The following is a 16,518-nucleotide window of genomic DNA, read 5'->3' on the forward strand; positions in this document are numbered from 1 at the left end:
GTTGGTGATGAATACATCTACACTTGTAAATAGCATGTTTCTGCCATATATCCTCTTTCCATCCTTCAATCCATCTTAGTGTTGTCTTTGGTTTGTTCCACTATAACGGGATGTTGTAAAAACACTAAGAGATGTCTGTGACCCCAGAAAGAACACCGTGTCTGTGACCCCAGAAAGGACACCGTGTCTGTGACCTAAATGGCACATTATATCTCATATAGTGCACTACTTCTGACCAGAGCCCTGTAGAGAATAGGGTGCGATTTGGGACGAAGCAGTGCAGTATATAGGGAATAGGGTGCCATTTGGGACAAAGTAGTGCACTATATAGGGAATAGGGTGCCATTTGGGCCTAAGTAGTGCACTATATAGGGAATAGGGTGCCATTTGGGCCTAAGTAGTGCACTATATAGGGAATATGGTGCCATTTGGTGTCTTATAATGTGATGCTAACTTGTTTCATATGTGATCACAGGAAAGACCTTCCAGCTGTACTCTCACAACCTGATTGGGCTGTTTGAGCAGCTGAAGAAACCTGGCCTCGCCTCTCAGTTCCAGACACACCGCTTCCCAGACAAGATCTTACCTAGGTGAGACACGCACACACTACATCCTCTTACTCACTTGTTTTAATTGAACCCCGGTGAGAGAGAGACCTATTCTGTTCTATTGGTTCCCCGGTGTGAGAGAGGGACCTATTCTATTGGATCCCCGGTGAGAGAGAGGGACCTATTCTATTGGATCCCCGGTGAGAGAGAGGGACCTATTCTATTGGATCCCCGGTGAGAGAGAGGGACCTATTCTATTGGTTCCCCGGTGTGAGAGAGAGACCTATTCTATTGGATCCCCGGTGAGAGAGAGAGAGACCTATTCTATTGGATCCCTGGTGAGAGGGACCTATTCTATAGGATCCCCGGTGAGAGAGAGGGACCTATTCTATTGGTTCCCCGGTGAGAGAGAGACCTATTCTGTTCTATTGGATCCCCGGTGAGAGAGAGGGACCTGTTCTATTGGTTCCCCGGTGAGAGAGAGAGACCTATTCTATTGGATCCCCGGTGAGAGAGAGGGAGACCTATTCTATTGGTTCCCCGGTGAGAGGGACCTATTCTATTGGATCCCCGGTGAGAGGGACCTATTCTATTGGATCCCCGGTGAGAGGGACCTATTCTATTGGATCCCCGGTGAGAGGGACCTATTCTATTGGATCCCCGGTGAGAGGGACCTATTCTATTGGTTCCCCGGTGAGAGGGACCTATTCTATTGGATCCCCGGTGAGAGAGAGGGACCTACTCTATTGGTTCCCCGGTGAGAGAGGGACCTATTCTATTGGTTCCCCGGTGAGAGAGAGAGACCTATTGGATCTCCGGTGAGAGAGGGACCTATTCTCTTCACCTTACAGATCACCACTAAAAGTATAGAAATAATAATATGATCATGAGCCTACAGTCAAATTGCTGTGGTCTGGGGGGGGATGTTCCCGCTCTAGTCGTTCTATTTCTACAGTCACCCACACCACTCTCCAATCACCACATGAGACTGTGTGTTGATCCTGACTGACTGGCTGTTTTCTCTCTGCAGGAGGTTTGCCTTGACCACCAAGATCCCGGACACAAAGGGCTGTCACAAGTGCTGCATTGGTACGTTTACCTTACGAGAGGAGCTGTTCCCCCTCAACCACTGTCTAGTTCCTAGAGCAGCTGTACCCCCTCAACCATTGTCTAGTTCCTAGAGCAGCTGTACCCCCTCAACCACTGTCTAGTTCCTAGAGCAGCTGTACCCCCTCAACCACTGTCTAGTTCCTAGAGCAGCTGTTCCCCCTCAACTACTGTCTAGTTCCTAGAGCAGCTGTACCCCCTCAACTACTGTCTAGTTCCTAGAGCAGCTGTACCCCCTCAACCACTGTCTAGTTCCTAGAGCAGCTGTACCCCCTCAACCACTGTCTAGTTCCTAGAGCAGCTGTACCCCCTCAGCCACTTGTTCTTGTTGCCTGTGGTCAGTTTAGACTAGATAAGAAACTCCCAGTCTTAACAGTGAGAGAAGCCATGCTGTTATCTCTCCTAACCCTTGTCCTATCTTGTCCTACCTTGTCCTATCTTGTCCTTTTGTCTTTTATAATAATAGTGTCAAGAATCCCTTTGGAATTATTATTAATATTATTCATTACTATTAGTTATTAGTTATTATTAATTATTATCACATCTCTCTCTCCTCTCACAGTGAGGAACCCCTATACGGGCCATAAGTACCTGTGTGGAGCGCTGCAGTCTGGGATAGTCCTGCTACAGTGGTACGAGCCTATGCAGAGGTTCATGCTCATCAAGGTCAGTCCCTCATCTAGTCTGTAGTCGAATGGCCCCACCTGTAGTCGAATGGCCCCACCTGTAGCTAGATTCTAGCCCTTCAGCAGGGACGCACGGTTTTGGAATGTTCAGATAGAAATATGCTATGTAGAACAAACATGCCTCTGACATGTTGAATAAGGAATAACATTGGCTCCATTCATGGAATTTCTATTTTGCAACTTTTGAGTGTGTGTTTTTCTAATTGAACGTGGCCCTGGTAACATTACCAGTAGCCGACATGCAAACATTTGGTGGCACAGAAAGAAAGGCAAAGCAAATAATGTATTGACTAAATTCCTCTTGCCTCTACATCTGACTGGAAAAAGGACTTTTATTTTCACTTAATGTTAACTCAGTGACTCAGACTTGAGGGCGGGGACCAGGACTTGAGGGCGGGGGACCAGGACTTGAGGGCAGGGGACCAGGACTTGAGGGCGGGAGGGGGACCGGGACTTGAGGGCGGGAGGGGGACCAGGACTTGAGGGCGGGAGGTGGACCAGGACTTGAGGGCGGGAGGTGGACCAGGACTTGAGGGCGGGAGGTGGACCAGGACTTGAGGGCGGGAGGTGGACCAGGACTTGAGGGCGGGAGGTGGACCAGGACTTGAGGGCGGGAGGTGGACCAGGACTTGAGGGCGGGAGGTGGACCAGGACTTGAGGGCGGGAGGTGGACCAGGACTTGAGGGCGGGAGGTGGACCAGGACTTGAGGGCGGGAGGTGGACCAGGACTTGAGCCATAGGGACTCTTGAATCAAAGTAGTCTCTTTCTCAGATGTATATTTCAAATAGTTAAAAAACATTTTTTTGTTGCCATGTTTGAGGGTCTGTATTCAAATAGTTGTAGTCACCTCCAAAGGAACTATTTGTTCCCCCTGGAAAAAGTAACTTTCCACCAAGCAGAGTTACAACTAGTTATCCCAGGTCTACAATAGGTTGTACTCTGTGAACAACAGCATTGGTTTCAAAACAAATCAAGCAGTCAAAATTCATATTATAGAAGGACTCTTTAAAACCAAACGCATAAGCTATGTTCCATTCAGCTAACTTCCATGCTCAGGAGCAGGCTAATGGAGAAGGAGAATGGGAGTTCTCTGCCTAGAAAATTGCTATAGCATCCATATTATTTAATATACAAAATGACTGAAATACTGTGGTATTAGAACCCACTTTACCTCCTCAGCATTACTTCCAGAGGCCCTCATCCTCCTCTTTCTCTTTCTTTCTCTCTGTCTCTCTCTCTGTCTCTCTGTCTCTGTCTCTTTTGTCCCTCAGCACTTTGACTTCCCCCTACCCAGCCCCCTGAAGGTGTTTGAGATGTTGGTGGTTCCAGAGCAGGAATACCCCATGGTGTGTATAGCTGTCAGCCAGGCCACGGAGCCAGGCCAGGTGGTTCGCTTTGAGACCATCAACCTCAACTCCTGCTCTTCCTGGTTCACTGAGATGGGATCAAGTAAGGAACTAACACACACTACACAGAGCCTATCGTCCTCAACTCTGGCTCCTCCTGAGTGGTATGCTACGAAGCTAGCTAGATCTACACAAAGACGATCGTCCTCAACTCTGGCTCCTCCTGAGTGGTATGCTACGAAGCTAGCTAGATCTACACAGAGACTATCGTCCTCAACTCTGGCTCCTCCTGAGCTTTATGCTACGAAGCTAGCTAGATCTACACAAAGACTATCGTCCTCAACTCTGGCTCCCCCTGAGTGGTACGCTACGAAGCTAGCTAGATCTACTCAGGCTTTTTTTTTTTTTTTAAAGCTAGCCAGCTTCAGTTAGCTTCACATTGCATCTCAGGCTTCACATCCGTACTATGACAGTGGGTATTTCTTGTCCGCCTGCCGCTAACTCTAGCGTCTTCGTAACTGCATGTGCGTATCGCACGTGTCTAATCGAACGCCGAACTCTTCATTGAGACAATTCTGAAACCACCAATCCATGGTAGAGTCGGTGCTACGTTTTTCATTTGAAGTTTTCTCTCATGTAAATTCAGCTGGCTGTGGTGTGAAATGTGCTTTTAGAGGTGGCGTCGTTATTTCATTACTTATCGTTAATGTCCTCTTTTCACACAGTACAGTTTTTTTTCTCCACTCCTATTGATAAAATAATATCAAAGTTTTAATGTGCTGTGTGAACAACTTTCAAATGCATCCGGCCGTTACTAAGTGTTTAACGTGATTTAAACGGGTTTTATAATATTTGTTTTTATACACAAACATACCCCTCAAGCCTGATTGGTGGTAGGCTACTCAAGCCTGATTGGTGGTAGGCTACTCAAGCCTGATTGGTGGTGTACCCCTCAAGCCTGATTGGTGGTAGGCTACTCAAGCCTGATTGGTGGTAGGCTACTCAAGCCTGATTGGTGGTAGGCTACTCAAGCCTGATTGGTGGTAGGCGGCTACTCAAGCCTGATTGGTGGTAGGCGGCTACTCAAGCCTGATTGGTGGTAGGCGGCTACTCAAGCCTGATTGGTGGTAGGCGGCTACTCAAGCCTGATTGGTGGTAGGCGGCTACTCAAGCCTGATTGGTGGTAGGCGGCTACTCAAGCCTGATTGGTGGTAGGCGGCTACTCAAGCCTGATTGGTGGTAGGCGGCTACTCAAGCCTGATTGGTGGTAGGCGGCTACTCAAGCCTGATTGGTGGTAGGCGGCTACTCAAGCCTGATTGGTGGTAGGCGGCTACTCAAGCCTGATTGGTGGTAGGCGGCTACTCAAGCCTGATTGGTGGTAGGCGGCTACTCAAGCCTGATTGGTGGTAGGCGGCTACTCAAGCCTGATTGGTGGTAGGCGGCTACTCAAGCCTGATTGGTGGTAGGCGGCTACTCAAGCCTGATTGGTGGTAGGCGGCTACTCAAGCCTGATTGGTGGTAGGCGGCTACTCAAGCCTGATTGGTGGTAGGCGGCTACTCAAGCCTGATTGGTGGTAGGCGGCTACTCAAGCCTGATTGGTGGTAGGCGGCTACTCAAGCCTGATTGGTGGTAGGCGGCTACTCAAGCCTGATTGGTGGTAGGCGGCTACTCAAGCCTGATTGGTGGTAGGCGGCTACTCAAGCCTGATTGGTGGTAGGCGGCTACTCAAGCCTGATTGGTGGTAGGCGGCTACTCAAGCCTGATTGGTGGTAGGCGGCTACTCAAGCCTGATTGGTGGTAGGCGGCTACTCAAGCCTGATTGGTGGTAGGCGGCTACTCAAGCCTGATTGGTGGTAGGCGGCTACTCAAGCCTGATTGGTGGTAGGCGGCTACTCAAGCCTGATTGGTGGTAGGCGGCTACTCAAGCCTGATTGGTGGTAGGCCTACTCAAGCCTGATTGGTGGTAGGCGGCTACTCAAGCCTGATTGGTGGTAGGCTACTCAAGCCTGATTGGTGGTAGGCTACTCAAGCCTGATTGGTGGTAGGCTACTCAAGCCTGATTGGTGGTAGGCTACTCAAGCCTGATTGGTGGTAGGCTACTCAAGCCTGATTGGTGGTAGGCTACTCAAGCCTGATTGGTGGTAGGCTACTCAAGCCTGATTGGTGGTAGGCTACTCAAGCCTGATTGGTGGTAGGCTACTCAAGCCTGATTGGTGGTAGGCTACTCAAGCCTGATTGGTGGTAGGCTACTCAAGCCTGATTGGTGGTAGGCTACTCAAGCCTGATTGGTAGTGTACCCCTCAAGCCTGATTGGTAGTGTACCCCTCAAGCCTGATTGGTAGTGTACCCCTCAAGCCTGATTGGTGGTGTACCCCTCAAGCCTGATTGGTGGTGTACCCCTCAAGCCTGATTGGTGGTGTACCCCTCAAGCCTGATTGGTGGTGTACCCCTCAAGCCTGATTGGTGGTGTACCCCTCAAGCCTGATTGGTGGTGTACCCCTCAAGCCTGATTGGTGGTGTACCCCTCAAGCCTGATTGGTGGTGTACCCCTCAAGCCTGATTGGTGGTGTACCCCTCAAGCCTGATTGGTGGTGTACCCCTCAAGCCTGATTGGTGGTGTACCCCTCAAGCCTGATTGGTGGTGTACCCCTCAAGCCTGATTGGTGGTGTACCCCTCAAGCCTGATTGGTGGTGTACCCCTCAAGCCTGATTGGTGGTGTACCCCTCAAGCCTGATTGGTGGTGTACCCCTCAAGCCTGATTGGTGGTGGGCTACTCAAGCCTGATTGGTGGTGGGCTACTCAAGCCTGATTGGTGGTGTACCCCTCAAGCCTGATTGGTGGTGTACCCCTCAAGCCTGATTGGTGGTAGGCTACTCAAGCCTGATTGGTGGTGTACCCCTCAAGCCTGATTGGTGGTGTACCCCTCAAGCCTGATTGGTGGTGGGCTACTCAAGCCTGATTGGTGGTGGGCTACTCAAGCCTGATTGGTGGTGTACCCCTCAAGCCTGATTGGTGGTAGGCTACTCAAGCCTGATTGGTGGTGTACCCCTCAAGCCTGATTGGTAGTGTACTCCTCAAGCCTGATTGGTGGTAGTGTACTCCTCAAGCCTGATTGGTGGTAGGCGGCTACTCAAGCCTGATTGGTGGTAGGCGGCTACTCAAGCCTGATTGGTGGTAGGCGGCTACTCAAGCCTGATTGGTGGTAGGCGGCTACTCAAGCCTGATTGGTGGTAGGCGGCTACTCAAGCCTGATTGGTGGTAGGCGGCTACTCAAGCCTGATTGGTGGTAGGCGGCTACTCAAGCCTGATTGGTGGTAGGCGGCTACTCAAGCCTGATTGGTGGTAGGCGGCTACTCAAGCCTGATTGGTGGTAGGCGGCTACTCAAGCCTGATTGGTGGTAGGCGGCTACTCAAGCCTGATTGGTGGTAGGCGGCTACTCAAGCCTGATTGGTGGTAGGCGGCTACTCAAGCGTGCAACGTGTAAAGATCATCACCTCCTCAGTTGCAACTCTCACTATCGAGTTCCTAACTGCCTCTGGAAGCAACTTCAGCACAAGAACTGTTCGTCAGGAGCTTCATGAATTGGGTTTCCATGGCCGAGCAGCCGCGCACACAAGCCTAAGATCACCATGCTCAATGCCAAGCGTCGGCTGAAGTGGTGTAAAGCTCGCCGCCTTTGGACTCTGGAGCAGTGGAAACACCTTCTCTGGAGTGATGAATCACACTTCACCATCTGGCAGTCCAACGAACTAATCTGGGTTTGGGGGATGCCAGAGAACGCTACCTGCCCCAATGCATAGTGCCAACTGTAAAGTTTGGTGGAGGAGGAATAATGGTCTGGAGCTGTTTTTCATAGTCCGGGCCCCTTAGTTCCAGTGAAGGGGAATCTTAACGCTACAGCGTACAATGTCATTCTAGAAGATTCTGTGCTCGAATCACTAATACTCTTGTGGCTGAATGGAAGTAAGTCCCCGCAGTAATGTTCCAACATCTAGTGGAAAACCTTCCCAGGAGATTGCAGGCTGTTAAAGCAGCAAACGAGGACCAACTCCATATTAATGCCCATGATTTTAGAATGAGATGTTCGACGAGCTGGTGTCTACATACTTTTGGTCATGTAGTGTTCCATCAACCTCAAGTTCTTCTCCTCCTGGTTCACTGAGATGGGATCAATAGGCACCAAACACACACTACCACCTCCTGAGTGGTACTCTACGAAGCTAGCTGGATCTACACAGAGACGATCGTCCTCAACTCTGGCTCATCCTGAGCGGTATGCTACGAAGCTAGCTAGATCTACACAGAGACTATTGTCCTCAACTCTGGCTCCTCCTGAGCGGTATGCTACGAAGCTAGCTAGATCTACACAGAGACTATTGTCCTCAACTCTGGCTCCTCCTGAGCAGTATGCTACGAAGCTAGCTAGATCTACACAGAGACTATCGTCCTCAACTCTGGCTCCTCCTGAGTGGAATGCTAAGAAGCTAGCTAGATCTACACAGAGACGATCGTCCTCAACTCTGGCTCCTCCTGGTTCACTGAGATTAGTCAATTGTTGTACTGTCAATAGACACCAAACGGAAGAGAACTGAAACTTGGAGGGACGATCTCGACTACCTGAAAATGCTTAATTTTCTGTCGTTTTTAAAACCGTGAACACAACCCTGGATTCATACTGTATGTTCACATTGAAACACTTCCTCCTATGTTGATGTATTTCTGGATTCCAGTAGGGGATGTCTTTATGCTAACCATTATTTTCTGTGTGTCTTCCCCTTAGCTGGCCAAGCAGTGGATGCCATCCATGTGACCCAGCTGGAGAGGGACACCGTGCTCGTGTGCCTGGACAGTAAGTAATGACCTCTGACCCCCACAGAGGGTCAGACTTCCTGCCCTTTGTTTGCATCCCAAATGGCACCCTATTCCCTATGTACTGCGTTACTTTTGACCAGGGCCCATAGGAAAGTGCACTACATAGGGAAAAGTGAGCCATTTGGGACTCCCTTTCAGTCTAACTAGTCCTGCACTGAGAAAGTAGACATGCTGTTAATTGTTTGCCCTTCAGTCATTATTTCATTTATTTAACCAGGAAAAGACCCTTGAGGTTAGAAACCTCTTTTCTTTTTTTTCTTCCCAGGACATCTAGAAGGGAGTCGATTACATACTGAACCCCTCCCTTCTGGTGGTATCACCCAGCACATCTAGAAGGGAGTCGATTACATACTGAACCCCTCCCTTGAGGTGGTACCACCCAGCACATCTAGAAGGGAGTCGATTACATACTGAACCCCTCCCTTCTGGTGGTACCACCCAGCACATCTAGAAGGGAGTCGATTACATACTGATCCCCTCCCTTCTGGTGGTATCACCCAGCACATCTAGAAGGGAGTCTATTACATACTGAACCCCTCCCTTGAGGTGGTACCACCCAGCACATCTAGAAGGGAGTCGATTACATACTGAACCCCTCCCTTGAGGTGGTACCACCCAGCACATCTAGAAGGGAGTCGATTACATACTGAACCCCTCCCTAGAGGTGGTACCACCCAGCACATCTAGAAGGGAGTCGATTACATACTGAACCCCTCCCTAGAGGTGGTACCACCCAGCACATCTAGAAGGGAGTCGATTACATACTGAACCCCTCCCTAGAGGTGGTACCACCCAGCACATCTAGAAGGGAGTCGATTACATACTGAACCCCTCCCTAGAGGTGGTACCACCCAGCACATCTAGAAGGGAGTCGATTACATACTGAACCCCTCCCTAGAGGTGGTACCACCCAGCACATCTAGAAGGCAGTCGATTACATACTGAACCCCTCCCTAGAGGTGGTACCACCCAGCACATTTGAGATGGCATAGTGCCTCTCCATCACGATTTCAATGGTAGAGCTTAACTGCTAGGGGCTAAAAGAGATTTACTACTAAAAGACCAAAATATATCACTTGTGCATCGATTTGTCAAAATTAAGACCAGATTTGACCATTCCATTAAACATTTTTTCTTTTCTCCTCTAAAACAATCAAGACGGTCAACAACATTTTCCTCTATCAGAGCTTTAATCTCAGACAGCGACACCCTCTCCTCTAGTTTTAGTCTCCTCTACCAGAGCTTTAATCTCAGACAGCGACACCCTCTCCTCTAGTTTTAGTCTCCTCTACCAGAGCTTTAATCTCAGACAGCGACACCCTCTCCTCTAGATTTAGTCTCCTCTACCAGAGCTTTAATCTCAGACAGCGACACCCTCTCCTCTAGTTTGTCTCCTCTACCAGAGCTTTAATCTCAGACAGCGACACCCTCTCCTCTAGTTTGTCTCCTCTACCAGAGCTTTAATCTCAGACAGCGACACCCTCTCCTCTAGTTTTAGTCTCCTCTACCAGAGCTTTAATCTCAGACAGCGACACCCTCTCCTCCAGTTTGTCTCCTCTACCAGAGCTTTAATCTCCGACAGCGACACCCTCTCCTCCAGTTTGTCTCCTCTACCAGAGCTTTAATCTCAGACAGCGACACCCTCTCCTCTAGTTTGTCTCCTCTACCAGAGCTTTAATCTCAGACAGCGACACCCTCTCCTCTAGTTTGTCTCCTCTACCAGAGCTTTAATCTCAGACAGCGACACCCTCTCCTCCAGTTTGTCTCCTCTACCAGAGCTTTAATCTCAGACAGCGACACCCTCTCCTCTAGTTTGTCTCCTCTACCAGAGCTTTAATCTCAGACAGCGACACCCTCTCCTCCAGTTTGTCTCCTCTACCAGAGCTTTAATCTCAGACAGCGACACCCTCTCCTCCAGTTTGTCTCCTCTACCAGAGCTTTAATCTCAGACAGCGACACCCTCTCCTCTAGTTTGTCTCCTCTACCAGAGCTTTAATCTCAGACAGCGACACCCTCTCCTCTAGTTTTAGTCTTTTACAGCTCGTTCTAAAATCACCGAGTATTATTAGGACAGTTCTCTTTTACTCATTTCAGGAACCGTGAAAGATCGTGAGCAGCTGAGAACGGACACTGTGATATCCTCGTAAATGAGGAACTGTTGTTATTTTTAAATTCAGCCACTATTCAAAAAGCTCTATCCTATTTGTATTTTTTATTCTAGAAAATCTAAAGATCGTGAACCTCATGGGAAGATTAAAGTCCAACAAGAAGCTAGCCTCGGAGCTCAGCTTTGACTTCGCCATTGGATCCGTTGGTAAGATGAACTCTTTAATATGATTCACCTACTGCTGTAACACCTACCTCGTAACGCCAGTAGGGGGAGGGGCTTGTAACGCCAGTAGGGGGAGGGGCTTGTAACGCCAGTAGGGGGAGGGGCTTGTAACGCCAGTAGGGGGAGGGGCTTGTAACGCCAGCAGGGGGAGGGGCTTGTAACGCCAGCAGGGGGAGGGGCTTGTAACGCCAGCAGGGGGAGGGGCTTGTAACGCCAGCAGGGGGGGGGGGGGGGGGGGGGGGGGGGGGGGGGGGGGCTTGTAACGCCAGTGGGGGGAGGGGCTTGTAACGCCGGTAGGGGGAGGGGCTTGTAACGCCAGTAGGGGGAGGGGCTTGTAACGCCAGTAGGGGGAGGTGCTTGTAACGCCAGTGGGGGGAGTGGCTTGTAACGCCGGTAGGGGGAGGGGCTTGTAACGCCGGTAGGGGGGGGGGCTTGTAACGCCAGTGGGTTACAGCTGTTTCTGAGGGGGGGCTTGTAACGTCAGTGGGGGGGGGCTTGTAATGCCAGTGGGTTACAGCTGTTTCTGAGGGGGAGGGGCTTGTAACGTCAGTGGGGGGAGGGGCTTGTAACGTCAGTGGGTTACCGCTGTTTCTGAGGGGGAGGGGCTTGTACGTGTCCGTGTTTATAATAGGGTTATGGTTTCCCCTGTATTCACACCCCGCTACCCTTCAATACTGTGCATCCTTTAATGTCAACGTCCACCAATGTGTATATTAATATGTATGATGATTGCTGATATCCTCCCTGTCGTATACATTCCTCTCCCTTCTCCTCCAGTGACTGTGTTCTACTTTTTGTATAATAAACCCTGTAATAATAACACACATTTAATTTTTTTATTTTTTATTTCACCTTTATTTAACCAGGTAGGCTAGTTGAGAACACCTTTATTTAACCAGGTAGGCTAGTTGAGAACACCTTTATTTAACCAGGTAGGCTAGTTGAGAACACCTTTATTTAACCAGGTAGGCTAGTTGAGAACACCTTTATTTAACCAGGTAGGCTAGTTGAGAACACCTTTATTTAACCAGGTAGGCTAGTTGAGAACACCTTTATTTAACCAGGTAGGCTAGTTGAGAACACCTTTATTTAACCAGGTAGGCTAGTTGAGAACACCTTTATTTAACCAGGTAGGCTAGTTGAGAACACCTTTATTTAACCAGGTAGGCTAGTTGAGAACACCTTTATTTAACCAGGTAGGCTAGTTGAGAACACCTTTATTTAACCAGGTAGGCTAGTTGAGAACAAGTTCTCATTTGCAACTGCGACCTGGCCAAGATAAAGCATAGCAGTGTGAACAGACAACACAGAGTTACACATGGAGTAAACAATTAACAAGTCAATAACACAGTATGATAACTGACGTCTCCTCTCCTCCTGCTCCAGTGTGCCTTCAGGACAGTGTTCTGGCCTTCTGGAAGCACGGCATGCAGGGAAAGAGCTTCAAGTCCAACGAGGTAGGTGTTACCGTTAGTGGAGGGGGGAAAACCATTCAGTCACGTCATCTGTAACCGTACTGTCACACTCTAGACATTATACACATTGTCAATCAAACTGAGTCTAAATATAATCGTGGCTTGGTGGCTATAACAAAACCTGACTACAATACAGTCAGGTCTATACAGGAGGGGGATTGGAAAGGCACCAGTCAGGTCTATACAGGAGGGGGATTGGAAAGGCACCAGTCAGGTCTATACAGGAGGGGGATAGGAAAGGCACCAGTCAGGTCTATACAGGAGGGGGATTGGAAAGGCACCAGTCGGGTCTATACAGGAGGGGGATTGGAAAGGCACCAGTCAGGTCTATACAGGAGGGGGATTGGAAAGGCACCAGTCAGGTCTATACAGGAGGGGGATTGGAAAGGCACCAGTCAGGTGTATACAGGAGGGGGATTGGAAAGGCACCAGTCAGGTCTATACTGGAGGGGGATTGGAAAGGCACCAGTCAGGTCTATACAGGAGGGGGATTGGAAAGGCACCAGTCGGGTCTATACAGGAGGGGGATTGGAAAGGCACCAGTCAGGTCTATACAGGTCTATACAGGAGGGGGATTGGAAAGGCACCAGTCAGGTCTATACAGGAGGGGGATTGGAAAGGCACCAGTCAGGTGTATACAGGAGGGGGATTGGAAAGGCACCAGTCAGGTCTATACTGGAGGGGGATTGGAAAGGCACCAGTCAGGTCTATACAGGTCTATACAGGAGGGGGATTGGAAAGGCAAGAAAGGGGAAAAATGTCATGCTCTGATCCGGTGGAAATGTCATAGTATAGGCCTTCCTGATTGCTTCTTCTCATTGCTTCACTTGGACTGAAATATGTTCCAGTACTCATTTTGGGTGCTGGTACTGTTTACATATTAGGTGGAACCGGAGGAGCAGTAGAACATTTGAGATGCTGGTACTCCTGCCCAAGCCAAACACTGCTTCTCGTCCCTTGCCCAAATATGCTACAGTTGTGTCTGCCTTGAGCTCACTGGGACAGGAAATATTGGAATGGGTCCAGAATATTTTATACAATGTTGCAAGGGACCCAAGTTAATAGTTGACACAATGTTTCAAGTTCCTTCCAGACAGGCCATACATTTGATACAATGTTTCCAGTTTTCTAGCATGAGCTTTGGCTGGACTAAGTTTGATAGTTGATACAATGTTTCCAGTTCCTTCCAGACAGGCCATGCGTAGTCAATGTGATTTATAGGATCATTATTTTCAGCAGGAGATTGTCTACCTGCAGGCCGCCATGTTTTTATTCGTTGGCTTTTATGTAGACTATTTTTACATCGTTGGTAACGGAAGATACTTTTTGGGTTTATCATTTTCATTTGGATGTCATTTTGATGTACCCACATGACAAGGATTTTGAGATACGAAGACGTTATAAATTAAATGAAACTTTCATGAAAATGTACAGACGAAAACCATAACTTGCACGCCGATTGGTAGAAATGGTAAGATAAATTGGCATTCCACATGAGAAAGGTTACCGACTCCTCGTGTTGCCTTTTTACCGGAAACTTCAGGAGAGGAATGGCAGAATCTGAAAGATCCAGCAGGAATGACCGGGAGGAAAATAGTTGGGTCAGGTTTATTTTTTTTTTTCTGGTTATCTAGATTTCTGGTGCCCTCTTGAGGCATTTTGTCTTACTTCATCAAACCGTAAGCTTAAAGCATCAGACAAGCTTAATGCACATAGTCAAATTTTATTAAAACACATATCGTGTGTCTATATGTGGAAAAATACACGTAAAAAAAAAATGGCTACCAATACATTGTTTTTTTGTCAGACAGCCCTAGATCCGATAACTGTGTACTAGGAGGCATGACCACCAGTGACACATGCTAGGTGGGAGTCCTTAGCCGGACAGAGACCCCCTCTGGTTAGGGTTACCCAGGGGTCCTGATGACGAGGGAGAACAAGGCCTTTAGGTGGCTAGGAAATGTACCCGCTGAAGCGATCAGCCTACCAGGCATCATATCAATAGACTAATGTCCTGTCCCTCCTTCACTGCCTTCCTTCAAGGAGGCTTTTCAACTGAATCATACAGGAGACGGAGCGGCTGAATAATTGATCAGCCCACCTTCACCCTCTGTTGTGCAGCTGTTTCATTTTCTGATGAACATGAATACTGCATGGTATCTGACATTTTGACAGGCTAACGTGTCGTGCTCCACCCTGGCACACACACACTGTGTTGTAACGCTGGGCTGAGCCCCCAGCCAACACACAGCCTTATTTCAGCTCAGTCGTGTGTGTGTGTGTGTGTGTGTGTGTATGAAGCAGTGAAAAGACTACCCTGGGTATCCCCTATCATAAAAACAGAATGCCTCACCTCACAGTGATCTCTGGACTTTTATAGTGTGTGTGGCGTGCATGGTGATCAGGTTAACATGAGATCCTCTCTGTGAAAGGCTGACAACTTCATTACCTGCAGGTGGACACAGAGACACAAACAGCCTAATGTAGCTTAGCCTCAGAGTGTGATCCCAGAGGTTTTATCTCTGGGGGGGCTACTGAGGTTATCGGGGGGGGGGGGGGGGGGGGGGGGGGGGGGGGGGGGGCTACTGAGGTTATGGGGGGGGGGGTCTACTGGGGTTATGGGGGGGGGGGGGTCTACTGGGGTCATGGGGAGGTCTACTAAGGTCTGTCTGTAATCATGGGATGGACTGTAATGGGGAAATATAAGATCACCATGGAAATGAAGACTCCTTGGGCAAAAGCACCAGTTTAATGTTTCCATGTAGCTCCTCATCAATATCCCTGTGTATGTTTCCATGTAGCTCCTCATTAATGTCCCTGTGTATGTTTCCATGTAGCTCCTCATCAATATCCCTGTGTATGTTTCCATGTTCATTAATGTCCCTGTGTATGTTTCCATGTAGCTCCTCATCAATATCCCTGTGTATGTTTCCATGTAGCTCCTCATCAATATCCCTGTGTATGTTTCCATGTAGCTCCTCATTAATGTCCCTGTGTATGTTTCCATGTAGCTCCTCATTAATGTCCCTGTGTATGTTTCCGTGTTCGTTAATGTCCCTGTGTATGTTTCCATGTAGCTCCTCATTAATGTCCCTGTGTATGTTTCCGTGTTCATTAATGTCCCTGTGTATGTTTCCATGTAGCTCCTCATTAATGTCCCTGTGTATGTTTCCGTGTTCGTTAATGTCCCTGTGTATGTTTCCGTCTTGTTAATAAAGTGCTCCATTCCTTCCTTTAATCTACAGGTCACCCAGGAGATTTCTGATCCCAGCCGAGTCTTCCGTCTCCTCGGATCTGACAGGTTGGTGCTTGAAATGATTGTGTTTTTAAACTCTTTTCTCGCTGTCTGTCTCTCTTCAGATCTGATGAGTTGGTGCTTGAAATGATTGTGTTTTTAAACTCTTTTCTCGCTGTCTGTCTCTCTTCAGATCTGATGAGTTGGTGCTTGAAATGATTGTTTTAATTATTCACTTACCTGTCCTCATTCCTCCTCTTTTTCTCTTTACTTGTATCTCTCTCTCAACTTTTCGCTCTCTCTCTCACTCCCTTTACTTTTTGCGCTCTGCCTCCCCCATCTCTTTCTCTTTCTAGTCGTATAGATGATTTATGTAGTGCCCTTTGACCTCTATAAAGCCGTAGATGCAGGGCTGGTAGCTAGTGGCTGTCTCCAGGGAGCAAGTGTCCTCCCACAGGTCCCTGTGTTTAACCATCGCCTGGAAACCACCAAACATCCTACTTCTCTCTCTCTCTCCCCCCGTCTCTCTCTCTCTCTCCCCCGTCTCTCTCTCTCTCTCTCTCCCTGTCTCTCTCTCCCTGTCTCTCTCTCTCCCTGTCTCTCTCCTCCCTGTCTCTCTCTCCCTGTCTCTCTCTCTCCCTGTCTCTCTCTCCCTGTCTCTCTCTCCCTGTCTCTCTCTCCCTGTCTCTCTCTCCCTGTCTCTCTCTCCCTGTCTCTCTCTCCCTGTCTCTCTCTCCCCGTCTATCTCTCTCCTCTCCCGTCTATCTCTCTCTCCCCGCTATCTCTCTCCTCCCCGTCTATCTCTCTCTCTCCCCGTCTATCTCTCTCTCTCTCCCCGTCTATCTCTCCTCCGTCTTCCTCTCTCTCCCCGTCTATCTCTCTCTCTCCCCGTCTATCTCTCTCTCTCTCCCC

At 48.8% G+C, this 16,518-nt stretch overlaps 1 protein-coding gene across 5 annotated transcripts in view; it reads left to right on the top strand.

Annotated features, from left to right (window-relative positions):
* The window catches only part of map4k5 (mitogen-activated protein kinase kinase kinase kinase 5), a 99,323-nt gene that overhangs the window by 79,921 nt on the left and 2,884 nt on the right, over nucleotides 1-16,518 (top strand). For all 5 annotated transcript variants that reach the window (XM_031829302.1, XM_031829304.1, XM_031829305.1 and 2 more), the window contains 8 exons: nucleotides 476-590; nucleotides 1,579-1,637; nucleotides 2,218-2,321; nucleotides 3,614-3,791; nucleotides 8,473-8,541; nucleotides 10,786-10,878; nucleotides 12,283-12,353; nucleotides 15,617-15,672. In XM_031829302.1, coding sequence (XP_031685162.1) covers nucleotides 476-590; nucleotides 1,579-1,637; nucleotides 2,218-2,321; nucleotides 3,614-3,791; nucleotides 8,473-8,541; nucleotides 10,786-10,878; nucleotides 12,283-12,353; nucleotides 15,617-15,672 — 745 coding nt within the window. The remainder of the gene's footprint in view (nucleotides 1-475; nucleotides 591-1,578; nucleotides 1,638-2,217; nucleotides 2,322-3,613; nucleotides 3,792-8,472; nucleotides 8,542-10,785; nucleotides 10,879-12,282; nucleotides 12,354-15,616; nucleotides 15,673-16,518) is intronic.

Source organism: Oncorhynchus kisutch, linkage group LG7 (assembly GCF_002021735.2).
Source record: "Oncorhynchus kisutch isolate 150728-3 linkage group LG7, Okis_V2, whole genome shotgun sequence".
Classification (NCBI taxonomy): domain Eukaryota; kingdom Metazoa; phylum Chordata; class Actinopteri; order Salmoniformes; family Salmonidae; genus Oncorhynchus; species Oncorhynchus kisutch.